The 20241-nt window shown below is 39.0% G+C and overlaps 1 protein-coding gene across 1 annotated transcript in view; it reads right to left on the bottom strand.

Moving 5' to 3' along the window:
• The window catches only part of Mdfic2 (MyoD family inhibitor domain containing 2), a 102514-nt gene extending 82650 nt beyond the window's left edge, over positions 1-19864 (bottom strand). The window contains exons 1-2 of the mRNA XM_017593088.3: positions 19727-19864; positions 19081-19168 (exon numbers count right to left, since the gene is read on the bottom strand). Coding sequence (XP_017448577.2) covers positions 19081-19168 — 88 coding nt within the window. The 5' untranslated portion in view covers positions 19727-19864. The remainder of the gene's footprint in view (positions 1-19080; positions 19169-19726) is intronic.
• Positions 19865-20241: the final 377 nt, after the last annotated feature.

Raw genomic sequence — 20241 nt, forward strand, 5'->3', positions numbered from 1 at the left:
TTAATCCAAGCCCCACATCAGTATTACATATTAATGTGGTAAGGTAGGAAAAGACTGTGAGTCCTTCTGTTATTAGGGTAGAAGGCATGGAATTCATGTGTAGAGGCCTAATGAAAACATCTAGTCAGCTGCTGGGTGACTTGGGTTGTTCTGTGTGTTGTTGTTGTTGGTGGTGTTGGTGGTGTTGGTGGTGGTGGTGGTGGTGGTGGTGGTGGTGGTGGTGGTGGTGGTGGTGGTAAGGTCTATGTGTGTTCTTTATTATTTTTGTGGTGTATGGACGTATCCGTGTATGAATGTGAATTGTATATATGAATGCCTATGTGTCCCTGTGTAAATATGGTTACTGGATGTCAACATCTAATTGCTATCTTCTTTATCTTGAGAGAAAGTCTCTCATTGAATCTGAAATCATTATTTTGCTTAGACCCACCATTTGACTAAACTGAATGGCCAGTGAATCTAGGGATCTGCCCCTCTTTGCCTTCTTAGCACTGGAATAACAGGCATTCTCTACCTCATCTGCCTTTTAACAGGCATTCTGGGGATTCGACTGAGCTGCATCCTCAGCTTTCCTTCTGTCTTTGATATTCTGTGCCTAGCAGAGAGTAAGCGCTCATAATGACTGTACAACTGGAACCTAGACTGCTAGACATTTTCCTTCTTCTTAGAAGCCATAGTCTAATATATAAAGGAAGAACCCTGAAGGATTTGAATCTTAAGTAGGATAACACTTGCTCTATATTGGTCAGACCCAGAACAGGACAGAGCTGAATTGAAATTCCACTTGTCCCAGCATCTTCCATATTCTGTTATGCAGCTGCAGAGCGGATTTCCTTTGTCACCCCACTACCTGGGAGATGGATAGTAACTGGATACATATTGGATTTGGGCTTGTTGTGGCTATTACCATAAAAGCTGATGTCTCAGTGTCTAGTTCAGAGAATTTCAAGATAGAATCAGATACTCTGCAGCATAAAAGAGGAAAAGGAATATGTGACTCTTGTTTTCTCAAAAAGAATAAAGGGAAGGCAGCTGTTGGAAAATGTTAACATCTGTGAAATCTGCATGGTGGCTATGTATTTCCAAAGAAAAACTTAAAATGTCAAAAAATTGACAGCTACTGTATGTTCTGTTAGTAATCTCTCACAATTATCCATTTCACTTTCGTGTTCGATCTCTTGTCGTTCCAAGAGGGGTTTTATTACATGTTTTTGGGTGGCAAAGACACTGATTATTAATGGTTTTGAAGCTTAGATGTGTTTGGGGGTACAGGAGGAAGGGAGGTAGAAAGGGAGAGAAGGAAAGGGAGAGAGAATGACTTTTAGTAACAATTACCTCATCCCAAATTTGCATGAAAAAAAGAAGTCATGTTTGTCTCTTGGGAAATATTTATCTCATTAGAAAGACTTCATGAACTTTGAACAAACATTCACTGTGATTTTGATAAAGCCAGTATATTTGAATCTGTTAATCCTCGTGATTCATTTTCATAATCCCCCCCTACAATTTTCAAGTGGAAATTTCCCCAATCCAAATTCTTTACCGGAAAGATTTGCATTTGGTTCTTGTTTCCATCAAAACTGCATTAACCTTCCTGAAAACAAAAGCAAAAGCTGACAAGGAGGACAAGCTCTTGTCTTTGAAGAACAGCAAACATCAGGAGTCGATGGGATTCCTACAACTGATCCATTCCTGTTTGAAGTTTCACTGCCAATGTTACATGGGTTAAACTGAAATCAATACGGTTCTCCATTACTTGAGTCTTTCAAAGAAAAAGAATAGTCTCGAAACAACTTTTATCATTACAGAGTATTTTCATATGTTTTGATGGCTTACATAAAAATCTCTGGAGTCAGGGTATCAGTGACTTAAAACCAGCTCCCCAGATAGCCCATATTGATAAAGGGGTAAGTGTATTGTGGCCTGCTCTTCCTTCTGTTCTTAGGCTGGATAGAATAGCAACAGCCACCCTGAATGAATCGCTTTAAACAGCTAAATGAATTGCAACACATAAATTCTTAAGACAAGATTAGGCTAAACACACACACACACACACACACACACACACACACACACACACATTGCTGCTCTGAATGATCTAACATCCACAGGGCTCTAGCCTTGTACTTTTTATTATGTATTATACTTTTGCTATTTCTTCAACCTCACTCCCTTTCTACTGTTAGGGTTTCTGAGACATCCCCTTAGCACTGTACTGTTGCTATAAGTAGCCTGGAAGGGCAAATCCCTTGCAAAAGGGCTATGCTTTGTCTCCCTGCTACCCTGACACACTTGCTGCCCTTAGCCCATTCAGGATCCTCTTTACCCCGATGCTTCTCACGCTCTCTGGCAATAGGCTAGAAACAGCTCAAGATGAGCTGCATTTGTCTCTGTGCAGTAATACTTACTGAGTTTTGAGTAAAATATAACCTGTTCTACTGTAGTTCAGGTATCTTGTCTTTTGGTTTCCTGAAAAGAAAAAGTATGAAAAATGTATCTAATATTTTCTGTTCTCTCATTCTTCAGCTCTCACATCAATTTTGTGTAATGGCTCACAGTGGCCGTGCTTCATTTCTGAGAATTCATTCAGATTTGTCAGTCATATATATGGCTTCAAAGAAATCTCTTCCTCCCTTACACAATGGAATTTAGACTTAAAAAAATAGTCTTCAAGGGATTTTTTTTTGTTCCTCTGAAGTTAGAGTCACTTTGATAGAAATCCAATGTAATCGGTCTTTTCAAAAAGCTTGGAGTATTTATGATTCAAAATTACCTAATAAAAGAAATATGTTTGCAGCTAATTACCAAAATTATAATGGTTTTATCTTCTTGAAAGAAGTAAATCCCTTGTGCAGGCTGTGCAACCGAAAGACTGCTTTTTGTTCTTTTAGACCAAATAGAAGAACACAAGAAGATGTTTGTCATGCACACTAAACAGCTTTTTAGCTCATTACTTCCCTTTGATTCACATGTCCTTAACAGATTTGTACCATAGAAATATGATAAAAACCTTTGGGTGTCATCAAAAAGAGTCTACTTAGAAGAATAGAGTAAGGTCTGAGAGATGCTTCAGTCTCCACTGAGCAACATAAGGATGAGGTCTGAATGTAATTCTAGGGAGACAGAGAAAGGGTTTCACCAGAGCATGTTGCCTAACTAGATTTGCCATTCTGGCAAACTCTTAATTCAACCAAGAGAACCTGCCTCAGGGAATAAGATAGAGACCCATAGAACCACCGTTGAACCATAGAACCAATATCAACCTTGGGCTTCTATACACACATACACACACACACACACACACACACACACACACACACACACACACCAAAACACATATACTCACATGCTTGCATCCACCTGTGAACTTGCATGCATGCCACACTTATATACAAAAAGTACAGTAAACAACATTGTGTTATAAAGTAAACAATTACATCAGTAATATTTTATATGACCGTATGTAAATATGTGTACTTACTATCAAGTCATTAATAAGCATTTGTGCACACGTTTACTATAAAGTGTAAACAATTCCATTGGAATGATACAGAACTATATTTTATGGTAACAGAGAAAAGTTATATAAATTGATAGGAAAAATAGCTACATATCCTATTGACAATAAAATTTAATATCATGATGATCTTCCTGCAACAGTGTCTTTCTTGCTTGTCTTTCTGATTGAGGAATATTATTAACTTTAGCTAGAAATTGTAACCTGTAACATCTGTGCTTTCCTTGGGTGTGGCAGAACAATACGATGGTGTTAGTTTGGCTTTGCTTACAAGTAAGAGTGTCTATGTCATTTTCTCTTTTTCACATAGCAATCTATTTCTCTGAAAGCAATGGCATTTGTAAAACTTTGACATATCTGCAATCATCAGGGAATAAAAGATAGTGACTAAGTACCGAAAAGAGAGATGTATCTTCTATACCTGGCCATGATTACTCAGTGGTAAAATTAATGGAACCATTTCAGTTTTGTTTCCTCACTTCAAATATTCTTATGACACACACTGAATTCCAATGAGTGTCTCAGGGCAGGAGTAAGAACAGAGTTAGCCCAGGGAAGAAGGATTCCACAAACAACCTTGCAGGATTACTCAGAATATTAACATAAGAACAAGAAGGCCCTTTAGGAAATAAGTGGATGACCTTTGACTTCTTGCCTATTTTTATCTAGAATCCCATCTGGCTCTGGGAAGATATTCTTATGTACTCAGTCTTCTGGCTTTTTTTCTCAGTCTCTCAGCTCTTCAGAAATGCCAGTTATTCCAAAAGAATACCGTCCACCATTCAAAGACTCAGTTTATGAGGCTTTGTAATTTTCTTGAATGAAGGTTTCATTGACTTCCTTAATCCCCTTTGCTTCCCTCCTCCCCCTGATGTCATCTCTCTACCTGTGCTCCTTAACTGACTGCACTATATGAAAGAACAGGAAGTCCCTGTTCAAGTTCATTTAATGATAATTACACAACTCACCACTGACAAACACTGCAATGCCTGTGCTCTCGGTGATATGGAAATAGATGAAGAAACCACACAGGTCCTCGTGGAAGAAGGAGAATGGAGCCAAAAATAACTTAGAAAAAGTTGTAAGTAGTTACTACCCATTCATAACTACCTAGTCTGCCTGATACCCGGATCAGACAGATTTCAACTAACAGAACAACTGAACTCAAATAAGCTTAAGCATAAAATCGTTTATCACCAAATAATTAGTATTAAGCAGCAGCATGGATCAAGGGTTGGCTAAACAACTCAACAATACTTATAAGAACGCCTTTTTTTCTTTGTTAAAAATCCAGATTTTATTCATTCATTCACTCATTCATTCATTCATCTTCAACACATCTACAGAGCATAGGACAAGTCAAGTTTTGGTTGATGATGATAAGAACGCCTTTTATTCTTCATCCCACGGAACTTTATTAGGTGCATGACTTTGTAGCTCAGCCCATCTATAACAAAATTCAAAGTGTATAGTACCATAATTCTTTGAGATTAAGAGCAAAAATAAAATAATGTGAAGATTCGTACAATAAGCAACTGGGATGTGTAATTTTGTTACTTAAGGCAACGCTGTGCATTTAGCTACTGAAATAATGATGCAATTCCGCATTTATTGATGGAGGAAGTTATTCATGGTAATTTATGAGTCAGGAAATCATATTATTCATACATTGCTTAGTCTGACTTTAAAATGATATACTTATGTGTGTGTACACTTTACAATATTTGAAGCATGTACGAGATGCATGGTATGGCTTTTTTATGGAGAAGTTATGACATGTGGTAGATGTGTTCCAATTTGCAATGATTTTTGCCATTTGCATCTTATCATTCTTTATGAATTAAATATACATGATTTATATGAGACATATATGTAGCAATAGATACATATTAGAAATTCCACCCAAGTCCAGAATAGAGTCTTGACAATGCATCTCCCCTTCAGTTCTTCTTCTCTAGTCTCTGAGCAAAGTTTTGGGGCTGGCAATCTCTTCTGAGTCCCTTTCGATCACTGCTGTTCCCACAGCCACTCCCGACTGGGAAATTATTCCCCCTCATTCATGGATTCAGTGCACTTCTGAACAGTCATGTGTCCAACCTCTTCCAACCCATGCCCATAAAGTCTGGCAAATTACATGTTGTTTCTAAAGCACAGAACAGATTTTCCTCTCTGTAGGACCTCCATGCATTCCTGCCTCTATGCCCAAGCAGAGACTATAGCTTCTGTAACATTCAGTTTGTATCTATAGCCTGCCTGGTACTGAGAGCATGTCATCGCATGGCCAGAGTCTGTTTCTATTCATGGATTGCATGTACCAAGTCAAACATGACTACTGTGTTTTAGAAAAGGCACATCCCAGACTTCTGTCACATGTGCTCTCTCAGCCATTCCATTCCACTAGTTTAGAATATTACCAGCTAGTGACACTCTACTTGTGGCTTCCATCCCAGCTTAACGCCTCATGTTTCTCACTTTGACCTTTCTTTTATATACCTGCAATTACTTTGACTGAATTAGCTGATTCTTTTCTTTATCTATACTATTTTTGAGCACTTGTGTATTTTTGAGTCCAGTGTAGTCAGGTAGCTTTAACAAAGAGATAAATAAACAAAATCATACCCATGCTTTTGAGTAATTATCAATCTCTTATTAGTTCTCTTTTGCTTAAATCCATTGACTTAGGAGTGAACTTTCTTACACACCCTCTTCCTGAAAACCACACCGGCATCAGTTATAGACATTGTGTATGATATTTGTACTTGCTCATCCCATAAAAGAAGACTGTGTTTTCTTAAAAAGAGAAGATGTTAAATAAACATACCTACGGGATGTATATTTAGATTTTATTCAATGTATATAAAATTATTTTATTCTATTGATGTGGCCATGTACCTGTTAGTCTTCCAACATGAAACTTTTATTATTGTGAGTTTTTGAAGGTTAAACTTGATTCCCAATTAGTATTAGTTAATCTCTAAAGTCACAAGAATTATTGACTTCTCACAGTTGTGTGTGGCAGCGATGAGGACCACACTTGGTTCCTGAAGTCAAGGAATCAGTTTTATCATAGAAGTTTCATTTGCTGCCTTGGCTTAGAACCCAGAAGCTGAACAGTTGCTTTTTAATTTACAAGGGCTGGCCTATGGATCTCAGAACATTAAGACCATGCTGACTTTGATAGCGCTAATGGATTCTGTCCTATAAATACACCGTGTCTTCAAATTGTGTTATTTAAGGAAAAAGAAAAGAAAAGCCAACAACCCCAGTGTTACTGCCTCCATTACTAAACAATATGCATTTATTTAGGAACATGAATGAGCTCTTCATTATTACCTTTATGTTTATCTTTCACCAAATTCTATCACTTTAAAAGAAACGATTAACTGTTATTTTCTAATGACTAGATGATAAAGGACATTAAAATTTCTTTTACGAGAAAAAGAAATCTCTTAATTTTCACAACACTTTTGTTGTTTTGCAGCATCTCCTTATTGTAGCTATTTTCATCCAGATCTGCTAAGTCCATTAGTAAAGCAAACAAGGACACATCACCTTTTCAGTGTTCAGAGAGACATCTGTGTCTGTCTAAGGAGCTGGGCATACTCCTACAGCTTAGTGAGTGAGACTTCACTCTGAAAAAGATTCTTCCCAATTAGTTTTGCAATGCCACTGTATTTCAAGTACAGCTAATAAACCTGTGCTTGCCCAATGCCTGGCAACTGGGCCATGATGCCAGCATTTCCTTCCCGAGCTGCATTCTAAGTTCTTTGAGCATCGGAACTGTTGAGTCTTCCTGGTGTAATTCTGTGATGAAAACATTTGCTGATTTGATTTATGTGATTTCATATATTTTATCAACTAAATTCTGCTTCTACAGTAGGAATAAGTTATCCTATCAGTCTAGACATATACACACTGAAGTGAGAAAATAGCTTTCAGATACGTGGGAAGGAGGTGCCTTTTACTTTTATTAGTATGTGGAATGAATACAGAATGTGCTACAGTTTTCATTGTCTACAGGGATTTATTTACATAGATCTTATTTATTTCCATCTATTTCGTATGTTAGTTGTTTTTGTGTTCACCATTACACATGCAGAAGCATTTGCATGTGTGTATATGTGGAGGTCGGAAGCATTGGTCTTCAGGAACCTTCCACTGATCCTTTGAGACCAGATCCCTCACTGGGCTGTACCATGAAGAATGATCTAGCTGGCCCTGAGATTCCAGGGATCCTCCCGCCTCTACCTCCGCCTCCTACCATGCAGTACTAGTACTGAATTGCACTGCTCTAACTGGTTCTTCTTGTGAGTTCTGGGGATCTGAATCAAGCTTTCACACAAGCAGACTCTTTTATGACTGAAATGGTTTCCCCAGCTGTAGACTGTATACATTTCATGAAATTTAAACATGAGAAGATGTTTTCATGTATCTCTTTGTATGTCTGGTTAAAATCTGGTTTCCTGTCATTCCTACTAAAGCAGTATGCCTCCTACCTCGTATATCCTACTACATGGGAAAGTACGGAGTCAAGCATCGTGGTACATAGTCAGCAGCTCAGCACCAGAGGGGGGAAGAGAATGAGTCCAAAGTCAGTATAAGGTACAAAAACTTTCAGAAGCAGCAGCAAAATAATGATGATGATGATGATGATGATGATGATGATGATGATGATAAATGTTAATTAAACAAGGACATACAGTACAGGCCATGTTGCCTGTAATTGGAGACTAGAATTTAGGAAATATCACTCTCAACTTCTACAGTGCTGCTTCTCCAGCCATACTGGCATGGGAAGATGGTAAAGGAGGAAGTCTGTTGCTGCCTGATGGTGATACTGTGCTTCCATGAACTGTCTCTTCTGCTTCCTAGAGGTTACACACTAGCAAAACTACAGTCATTGCCCTTGATTCTTGTCTCTGCTGTGCATTTATTTTCTGGCAGACTTAAATAATGTCAGAAACCGTTGATGCCATCTACAGGATGATATCTTCGTTTTCTCTACTTATATTCCTCCTCCCTCTTTTTTTTTTTTTGAAACTAATGGTCTGGTGATCACCTCATGTAGGTACATTTTATTAGGAAGTATTTCCTCTAAATGTAGCTCAGAAGCTAAAAGAAATGAGCCATAATCATATAAATGTAAAGTGTCTTTGAGAATTTACCAGAAAATGTAATGTCCTTATCCCTGAGGCATCGAATGGAAGATACTTTTCCCCCTCTGACAGTAAGATCACTCTTTCTACCAACATTGATTAGATATATCACATCAGCAATTGTTGTGACACACTCAAAATTGAGGGGTGCTTGGGCACTCTCTGTTAGAAGGTAGAAACTGCCCAGGTTCTTCTTGTCTATCATTTTTCTCCTTCCTGGTGAGGTAAAATGGATTGGCTCCTGGTCAGCATGGATTGTTTCACTCCTAGTTCATAAAACTGCAATTAATAACGACGAACTGAGATCACTCTGGATTTGATGTACTGTCCCATCCTCATCGAAAGAGAGTCTTTAAATCTGCGACTGAACAACTTATGGGTCTTCACACTGATTAATTCATCTTGTCAGAGTCTCGAGGCTGACATGACATCTTCTCAGCCGTCCATTGGGATCCACGTCATCGTTTTCCACCAAATGAATTCACTCCCTTCTAGGCTTAATGAGAACAAAACTTCGACTACCAGCTGCAGCTGTGCCTCTGGAATTTAATTCCTTGATCTCTTAAACACAAAAAACCTCATCTTTCCCTGAACTTTTTAAATATAAAATAATCTGATATTTGAGGTTTAGTAGAAGGGCTGATTCACTTAAAGTAAGTCGTCTTTTGTGAAATGTTGAGAGTTTTATTGCTACCATGTCAGGTTCTTGAGAAAATCTTCCTCCTCAAGGAGAGAGATGCTGGGAATCCACATACTACAGGAGAGACTCTTAGGGTAGTAATGTTTGGAGGCAGCACAGATCCCTTAACCTTTCTTTTGATTCGACAACCCATTTCACTCTGACAAATCATTTACCAGATGCTGTCTATTGAGTCTTTACTAATCAGAAGGGAAACTTTTGGCTGAAGATGTTGACCGTTCTTTCTGGGGACTTGGAGTCTGAAGGATGGGGACTGAAGAGACAGACCTTGATAGAGAGCTTGTTTATTTGAGGAGTGGCATCCTGGCTATGTGGTCTCACTCTCAAGCTCCTAAAGAGACAGATGGGTTCTTGTTGTTCATGGATCTCAGCCTCCCTTCTGGGCTGTGAGGCAGTTTACACCCGAGTTGTTCTACCCACATCATCCACTCTCCTTCCTCTAGTCATTTCCTTTCACAGTCATGTCTCTCATTCTCTAAGCATTACTATGGTGTCATCACACACCAGGAGCCAGCATTCCACTCCTTTCTTTCTGGTGCCTCACACAGAGGTAGAGACACCAGATTCCTCACATCTTCATCCCCTTCTTTTTTCCCCATCTCCAATGTTATATGCTTCTCCTGTTACCATATTTTGCTAGATGAGGTTCTGCGTAATTATCTGTGTAGACGTTTCTTTATACCATCTGCCAGACTTTGGATATATTACCTTCAAAAGCTTGTTGGGGTGAAAAGACATAACACAAAGGTGCTGGGCAACTAGAAAGATTTTAGCCATGGCCTTCTCAATCTCAGAAACCAGAATTCTCAAAAACTAAATGTCTTTGACATTCTTCAGCATTCTGTTATCCTAGAATAAAATGGAGGGAGACTAAGACAATCCTGTTGTTTGTATTTATGTGACCTCCCAGGAAATGTTTTCATGTGTATTTTTTCCTGTCAGCTCCACTTGAAAACAAACCAATATTGTTGTTATCTTTTCTTTAGCCATATTATTACATATTATTATAACACAATAAAAGCTAATTATTCTATCCTGTAATGTGTCTTTGTTGTATGTTAGAGGATCTTTAGGATATATGCCCAGGAGAGGTATAGCTGGGTCCTCAGGTAGTGCAATGTCCAATTTTATGAGGAAACTCCAGACTGATTTCCAGAGTGGTTGTAGCAGTTTGCAATCCCACCAACAATGGACTAATGATGTTGAACATTTCTTTAGGTGCTTCCCAGTCATTTGATATTCCTCAGCTGAGAATTCTTTGTTTAGCTCTGTACCCCATTTTTAATTGGTTTTTTTTGCTCTCTGGAGTTTAACTTCTTGAGTTCTTTGTATATTTTGGATATTAGTCCTCCATTGGATGTAGGGTTGGTAAAGATCTTTTCCTAATCTGTTGGTTGCCATTTTCTCCTAATGACAGTATCCTTCGCCTTACAGAAGCTTTGCACTTTTATGAGGTCTCACTCATTGATTCTTGATTTTAGAGTATAAGCCATTGGTGTTTTGTTCAGGAAAATTTCCCCAGTGCCCTTGTGTTTGAGACTCTTGCCCACTTTTTCTTTTATTAGTTTGAGTGTATCTGGTTTGATGTGGAGGCCCTTGATCCACTTGGATCTAAGCTTTGTACAGGGTGATAAGAATGAATTGATTTGCATTCTTCTACATGCTGACCTCCAGTTGAACCAGCACCATTTGTTGAAAATGCTATCTTTTTTCCTTTGGATGGTTTTAGCTCCTTTGTCAAAGATCAAGTGACCATAGGTGTGTGGGTTCATTTCTGGGTCTTCAATTCTGTTCCACTGATCTACCTGCCTGTCTCTGTACCAATACCATACAGTTTTTACCACTATTGCTCTGTAATACTGCTTGAGGTCAGGGATGGTGATTCCCCTAGAAGTTCTTTTACTGTTGAGTATAGTTTCGTTATCCTGGTTTTAATTTTTATTCCAAAGGAATTTGTAAATTGTTCTTTCTAACTCAATGAAGAATTTAATTGTAATTTTGATGGGAATTGCATTGAATCTGTAGATCGATTTTGGCAAAATGGTCATTTTTACTATATTAGTCCTGCCAATCCATGAGCATAGGAGGTCTGTCCATCTTCTGGGATCTTCTTCAATTTCTTTCTTCAGAGACTTGACGTTCTTGTCATACAGTTCTTTCACTTGCTTGGTTAAAGTCACACCGACGTATTTTTTATTATTTGTGATTATTGTGAAGGGTTTAATTTCCCTAATTTCTTTCTCAGCCTGTTTATCCTTTGAGTAGAGGAAGGTTACAGATTTGTTTGAGTTAATTTTATACCCCGACACTTTGCTAAAGTTGTTTATCAGGTATAGTAGTTCTCTGGTGGAACTTTTGAGGTCACTTAAGTATACTATCATATCATCTGCAAATAGTGATATTTTGACTTCCAAAAGATGCTCCAACATAAAACAAAGACAAATGCTCCACTATGTTCATAGCAGCCCTATTTATAATAGCCAGAAGCTGGAAAAATCCCAGATGCCCTTCAACAGAGGAATGGATTCAGAAAATGTGGTACATCTACACAGTGGAATACTAATCAGTGATCAAAAACAATGACTTCAGGAAAATCATAGGCAAATGCATTGAAATAGAAAATATCATCCTGAGTGAGGTAACCCAATCACAGTAAAACATACATGGTATGCACTCATGGATAAGTGGATATTAGCCCAAAAGCGTGAATTACCCAAGATGCAATCCACAGACCACATGAAGCTCAAGAAGAAGGATGATCAAAATGTGGATGCTTCACTCCTTCTTAAAAGGGGGAATAAAAATATCCATAGGCGGGTATATAGAGGCAAAGTTTAGAGCAGAGACTGAAGGAACAGCCATTTAGAGCGTGCCCTGCATATAGCCCATATATATATATATACAGTCACCAAAACTAGATAAGATTGATGAAGCTAAGAAGTGCATGCTGACAGGAACTGGATATTGATCTCTCCTGAGAGGTACAACCAGAGCATGTCAAATACAGAGGCAAATATTATTAGCAAACCACTGAACTGAGAACCAGACCCCTGTTGGAGGAATTAGAGAAAGGATTGAAAGAGCTTGCAACACCAGAAAAACAACAATGCCAACCAACCAGAGCTTCCAGGGTCTAAACCACTACCCAAAGACCGTACATGGACTGACCCAGGGCTCCAACTGTTGGCCTTGTTGGGCACCAGTGGAAGGGGAAGCCCTTGGTCCTGCCAAAGTTGGACCCCCAGTGCAGGTGGGAAGGGGGGTGGATGGGGGGACACCCTTATGAGGGAGCGGGAGGGGATAGGAGGCTTATGGACAGGAAACCAGGAAAGGAGATGACATTTAAAATGTAAATAAAGAAATATATCCAATTAAAAAGTAACAAAAAGAAAAGAATAAAATGTATCTAAAGTAAAATGTCTCAGCATAGGCTATTCAAATGAACCAACAATTTAAAACGCACAATACTGTGGCTTAATTTTTAAGCTAGCTGTTAAAAAAGAAATCAGTCTTTTGAAATGGGTATTATCCAAGTGGCAGAATTTGCCTGGATTACTCTTTGGGCCCTGTAATAGAGCAGCTAGACAGGAATTTTTCTCAGAAGCAGAAACTTCTTTTTTTGCAGTGTTTCCTCACTTTCCATGTTGTGTATATAGTCAAGAGGACTCCCATCAAATGGTTCCTAATTGAATACAATCATTATTTTGGAATCATATCATGTTCATAACCTAAAATTGATGAACAACTTTCTTTCAATGAGTGTTGATAAATGTAAGTCTGTTACTTTCCCAATGTCGTTGCAAGTAAAGAGAGTTGAGGCATTGCTTGAACAGGAGAACTCTGGAAATGTAGATATGGTGGCCTCTATGTTGTCTTACAGTAGTTAAAATTACTAGCTTCTAGATTTGACTGAAAGATAACATATGTTTTCAAAAGTCCAAGTCACTGCCGTTGTATGCTGAGAGAACGCTGGGCTGAGACTTTATTCTTTGTTGTTGTTGTTGTTGCTGCTGTTTTTGTCATCGTCGTCGTTGTTGTTGTTTCTGTTTCTTCCCTCTGCTTGTGACAGCCAGACAGAGCCAGCTCCACTAACACAACTTCTGGCAACGGTTCTCTCTAAGGACTATTACATTTCTTCTCTATTCCTCAGTTTACATCCTGACTTCTATCAAGACTTTGCTCTTGAATTAATATGCACATCTCTGTGAATAGTGGTGGGTGGATAACTAGATATCTCTGCCCATAGAGCAATAGTTACAAAATACTAGAAAATTATGTTAGAAGATATTTAGAGGTATAAACTCTGAAAACAGAACTCACAAATGGGCAACCTGCCCCTTGAAATGGAGCCACACAGCCTGGTTTCATTTGTCCTACATGGTATTTGACTGTTGTTGTTATTATTGTTGCTATTATTACTTAATCCTTAGCCATCAGGAAGTTTCCCATCAAAATCAAGATTTCCAGTGTCCCCCGAGACACTCTAAGAAATTGTGTGCAATTCAAACACTGGTGGTACTGTGATTTTAAACTGTAAATGGCCACAATTTCAAGCTCCTATCCCTCTATCTGGATGTTTCTCGTCTGTATCAAATGGCGTAAGGTAGAAGCACTGAAATGCTTACCCAGAATGCTCCCTGACTTAATGGGGTATTGCACACCATCCTATTCCACCTGTAATTTCCACCCCAATTTCTATGTTATATCAATTTCTCCTCCATATAGTTTTTCACATTGGGACCTATTTTCTCTCTGCCCTTGTTATGAGTTTTATCCAGATCTTGCTTTCCTTACTTGGGGCTGCTGAAAGAATTAATCCTTCCCCCTTCCCCCTTCTCCTACCCCATTTTGTGCCCCATGTTTCAATGTACTGGTTCTTATTCTCAGATGTGGAGGGCACTATGGAGTCAAGGCCTATCTTGATGAAAGCAGGTTGGAACTGAAATAACTTCCCTCTTCATTTGGCTAATGCACAAGCAAAGAGCAAGGTACTGTGTACCAAAGTATTCCCTTCCATCCTCCCTGGTAAGGTGGCTCCCAGTAGTCCCTTCAGCCTCCCTGAATCTACTCCTCTGGGAAGCATCTGATCTTTTCTGCTGCTTATTTTACAACATTGCCCTGCTCTCTCATTATCTCAGAACAAGGATTCCCAAAGGGTAGTACCTGGAAGTCGTATTGCAATGTAAGCAGCCCTATTCTTTGGGATGATTTCTATGGATCTACCTGTACCATTAATTACATTTTTTGGATGCAGAGATCAGAGAGATGAGAGATGATACATAGGTATATGGGCAGATAGAGAGTTAGATTGATGAACTGATAGACAGACAGTATGCTTAAGTAAATAAATAGCTATATGCATAGGTATGTAAGTATATAGACAGCCATAGGTATATTATAGAAAGTATGAATGATACAAAATAGATAGATGATAGATAGGTAGGTAGAGAGATGACAAATAGATGATAGATAGATAGATAGATAGATAGATAGATAGATAGATAGATAAAGTATGCATGTGAGTTGATAGATATATAGTTAGCTCAACAGGTACATAGACAGATATAGATAAATAATAGAAGGTCTATATATAGATAGATGATTACTAGTTAGACAAGTAGATAGATAGATAGATAGATAGATAGATAGATAGATAGATAGATAGATAGATGGATGGATGGATGGGTGGGTGGGTGGGTGGGTGGGTAGGTAGGTAGGTAGGTAGATAGGTAGGTAGGTAGGTAGATAGATAGGTAGGTAGTAGATAGATAGGTAGGTAGATGGATAGGTAGGTAGATAGGTAGGTAGGTAGGTAGGTAGGTAGGTAGGTAGGTAGGTAGATAGATAGGTAGGTAGGTAGATAGGTAGGTAGGTAGGTAGGTAGATGATAAGTTCATAGGTATTGATTCATAGATACACAGCCATCTCAGACTGAGCATTGGCAAGTCCAGAATTCGTAGGTAGCACTGATGCTTGTAGATTTGTAGGTTGTTTGAGAGAGGAGGAAATAAAATTCAGTTCATGTTAAATTAGTGCATTTCTAGCAGTGTCATGCAAACACTGTTTATTGCTGATAGTCTCGAGTGTAGCTTTCGTCTGCTACTTGAGGTCACCATGGAAGCTGTCAGGCCTATGGCCTGCCTACATAAGAGAGGGTCAAGCAAGAGCTTTTCATCAAAGTCAAGATGATCAAGTCCTCAGCTCCTTGGATGCGGTGTGTTTCCTTTATTGGCCTTTACCATCTCCATACCTTCTCTCCCATAACAGTGCAGTGCGTAGATGTTTGCTGACAGTGCACTGAGTGCACACAGGTCTGAGAACGAGAACTGAGAACAGTGCCAGTCTGCATCAGGGTGGTCATGGTGTCTGGTCCTGGGTACATGCTCACAGAAGTTAAGTACTCTCTGGGCATCCTGTATTGACTATCCCAGTGAGAACTTGCTTTAGGCCTGCTCACATCATGGGATGTTTTGACCTAGAGCTATTGAGTTGGGAAACAGAGAGAGGCACTCACTGTTCCAGAAGTTTTCATGCTGTTCGTTCAAAGAAAAAAATATTTGCTGAGCAACTTGAAGCATGGTTTTCAATTTTTTTTTAAGTAGTGTGGTAGAGAAAAAATGGATTTTGATTGAAAGGATTTGGGGAAGTTATTATGACAAAGTACCTTAACAACAACAACAGCAAAAGAATTTAAAAGTAGAAGGCAAGCGTTTGAAATTATGTTTGTAATTCATCAGTCTTACAAGTTTGAGCATGACCCAGATCTCTCTTAACCTCAGTTCCTCAAGCTGTAAGATGGGGACAACTCTATTGCACAGTAGGTCGTGTAAGGGAACAAATACAATATCACAAATAATCTGATAAAAGATAAAAGATACGTAGTACTTATGAATACAGGCATTTCCAAGAGTAAGTTAAGCTCTCAAAAATACTATTTCTCAGTCATGTTTCAAGAGAGCAAGAAACATACAAATCATAGGCCCCCCATTCTTCATACAGTGTACACAGTCTAACCCCAACAAGGAAACTAAGGCCAATGATGATAAATCAACAAGATACAGCCACAGTTGGGTAGCAGCTGAACTGAGATTTAAGGCCAAGGATGCCTGTCTTCTTTCTGCTGATCCTATTAGTCTCCCTCCTTCCCCTCCCCCCACAACCCATACACTTTTTTTTAGCCACAAAAAATGAGAGACATTTATGTTTGAAACTAACTCATCCTGATAATTCCCAATTAAGATGTTGTCATCGAGCATCTGGCTCCATTTCCTTTTATGAAATATTGTAAACATAATTTGAGTATAGCTTAAATGAAGTGTCCAAATGGGATAAAAACAGGTCACCTGGGAAATTAGATTTTATAGATTACAAGAATTGAATGCCTAAGTTCTACTTAATGGGCATAATTTTTTTAAAAGAAAATTCTTTGGAAACGATTGGTCTATCGGTTTCATCGTTTTTTTCTATATACATCTACAGCATGGTGCAATTAAATTCTAAATAAATAATATGAACTTCATGGTATGCAGTAGCAAAGATTCTGTTAATAGACTTGAGATTTGCAAGAAAAACCTGGAGTCTTTGACCCAAGTTCATATTTTCCCCTTTACCTTTAAAAATTCCATATAAGAGATATTTGGATAACTATAAATCAGATAATTTTCTAGTTCTGTAACTTTTTGGGGAAATGATTTCAAATATATTTTATAGGGGTATTCTAGAGATGTGTGTGTGTGTGTGTGTGTGTGTGTGTGAGAGAGAGAGAGAGAGAGAGAGAGAGAGAGAGAGAGAGAGAGAGATGGGGTAAATGTATGTGACAGAGATGGGGAGAGGAAGAAGAGGGAGAAATAAAAGAGGTATTAAGAGAGAGAGATGTAGGAAAGGAGGAAGGAAAAGAAGAGTGGGGGAGAAGAAGGAGAAGGTAGGGACAGAGAGAAGAAAGAGGGAATGAGGAGAAAGAGGGAGAAGAGAGGGGAGATGGGGAGAAAGGGAAAGGGAGAGGGAGAGAGAACGAGAGAGAGAATGAGAAAGAGGGGACAGCCAAAAGTTGACACTGGGTGTCTTCTTTAATTGCTCTGTGCCTTAATTTTTGAGACTCTCATGGAACCTGGAGCTAGCTCACTGGTTCAGTTCATCTGGCTGTGGCAAACAGCCCTCAGGGATCCACCCCTTTCTGCCGCCTGAGTTCTGAGATTGTAGGCATTTGCTGCCATGACTGAATCCTTATATAGGTATCGGAGATCTAAACTCAGGCTCTGATGCTTGCATGGCAAACACTTCTTAGCCCCCTGAAATAAAGTCTCTTAAAAGGAGGAGCCATAACCATTAATTAACTATTGCCCAATTGGACAAAAGAAATAATTATTATTATTTTAGAGAGAATGCTTTCAAAATGTGGATGGAGGTAGGATGGGATTAAGGATTTGAGAGCATGGAAACATTGCTTGTTACCATTAATTTAAGCACTGTACGAAAGTGTTCTTTTGAGCATAGATTTTGTGCTGACGGAAGACTGAACCATCTTTTCCCCTTAGCCTGGTCAGGTGATGGTTAAGCCCATGTACTGTCAAGTTCCATAGTCTTGGATCCTGTCCCAGCTCTCACACCTCCTGATCTTGCAAGTTTAGGCAAGTTCCTTGGACTCTTCAAGGATCAGTTTTCTCATTGGTGAATTATTGATAATAACTGCTTCATAGGTTGGTCAGGGTGATTCAGCATAAATAACCGGTAAATGCCAATAAACACGTCAGGTGCTTAACGCCATCGGAATTGTCTGGAGTTTGTATCACCTTCTCATGGCATTCCTTAGACTCTCCCTTGACCTTATAAAACAAGAGCTGTTCCTTTGTGACAGAAGTGTGTCTTGAAAAAGACGCACGTGCCTATTTAGATAAAATTTCAAATTGGTTTCCTTTAAGAGGCATAACGATGTCCATAAAAATAAAAAAGCTATAAAGACAAGACTTCTAGTAAATAATCATGAGCCTAGGCATATTTTCAGAAGTAACACTAATTCGTACTCATCAAAGGAGAACATATTGATTTGTGTATTTCAAGCAGCGCCCTTACGCATGCTGGGCCTGTGGTCGCAGCATCCTCCTCTGGGGAAGGTAGCTTCTTTAACTGCACTGAATGGTGATTCTATTTGTAGACATTCTTGCAGACAGCACACCCCCTCCTTTCTGTGATGATTATTTAATCCTCAAATTACATCATCTTTTTGGAGCTAAGGAAAATGCATCTCTAGACCCTTCAGACCCTACAGAGCAGTGATTCTCAACCTACCTAAGGCTGCAACCTTCCCCAGCTCATCATGTTGTGATCCCCAACCAAATAATTATTTTTGTTGCCACTTCATTATTGTGATTTTGCTACTGTTGCAAATTATACCTAATATGTGACCCCCACAATGGGGTCGCAACCCATAGGTTGAGAACCACTGCTTTAATGTCTATATATCATGTTAAGTCTTTCAAAAATCATGACATCTGTTTGCTGCAACCCAAAGACTACAGAATTCCAACACCGGAGATCCTTATTCTCCAGCTTGGGCCACATGTGAATAACAACAGAAAGTTCGAATGCTGGACTCATTTGAACCGTAGGGGTTTGCCTCTCCCCAAGCCCTGCCAAAGCCATTTTCTGACTGTAAGCAAAAGCACCATTTTTAATGCAGTAGAAACAAAGTCCAGAAGAAGACGACTTACCTTCTTTTAACCAAGGAATGTTATTTTTGTCATTTTCAAAATGCTCGGCTGTTCTTACTTTTATCTTTTCCAACTCAGTTTCTGACATCTGAGGGGAAAGCAGAGTTTGTGATATAAAAGATGCATGGAGACCACAAATTGTGATAATAGCTTTATATTTGGGCACTCTCACAATATTATGGAAATTTTTCTTGCCTGTGGTATTGGGAGCACTGTCTACTGCAGCCTTACCTTTGATCCACTTGCTTTATTTTAAAATGCTAGCACTGAGAACTGAACTTTGCATGGTACAGTACTTCATTGCTCTGGTGACAAAGCCTGATGTAAGATCTTAGAGCTTTGGACAAAAGCCAATAACAGACTTCTAACTAGACTCGGATTTGTCACAAATAAATAAACATTTTAGTTACTGATTAGTTTCTTTTAATGCCATATAGTTAAGTGTGCTAAAAAATACGAAGATATAGAGAGATAGGACCTTTTCAGGAATTAATCGACTAGCGTTAAGAACCTTATTATCTAAGCTGACCTGAGCCCCTAATGCTCTCCAAGAGGCCTTTCACACACCTTTAGAGCAGGACACTTGGCTTTTAGCGGCTTTCATGCTATGCAGGCTCTCTTCAGTTCAGCACTATGGAGTTCTTACCTGTGTGTCTCAAAAGGAGGAAGCCGGACGTGTGGGACTCGGCTGTGGCGTGGCGTGCGGCAGCCTCCCTTGTCTCTGGGTGTCCAGCATTCCTCTACTCTGGCAGAAGTGAGCAGAGAGGCAAACATGCTCCCTCCCTGGGTGGTGCTAGATTTGTATGGCTGCCAGAAGCATCCAACTTGCGGCTGAGAGTTGTTGGTTTTTTTTTTTTTTTTTTTTTTTAGGTAATATAAAGCCTGTGGTTTAAAACAATAAACCTCCTCCAAGCTAACGCTTATTTAAAATGACATTCTACCAAACAGGCTTAGAAGAGTGGATGCTTTTCAAATGGACAGAAGGACTCCCATCTCCATCGTTTCCATCCCACCATTTGTGACTTAGTATTAATATTAAAATGTGCCAGAAGATCATGGCGATTAGACACAAACTATTTGGATTAAAAGAGAGACCTCTGAAGCTGAGATCCTTCGATGTTCATTCCCTGGCTGCAGTTTTGAAAAACTTCTTTTTCTTTT

The sequence above is a fragment of the Rattus norvegicus genome, chromosome 4 (genome assembly GCF_036323735.1).
Source record: "Rattus norvegicus strain BN/NHsdMcwi chromosome 4, GRCr8, whole genome shotgun sequence".
Lineage (NCBI taxonomy): Eukaryota > Metazoa > Chordata > Mammalia > Rodentia > Muridae > Rattus > Rattus norvegicus.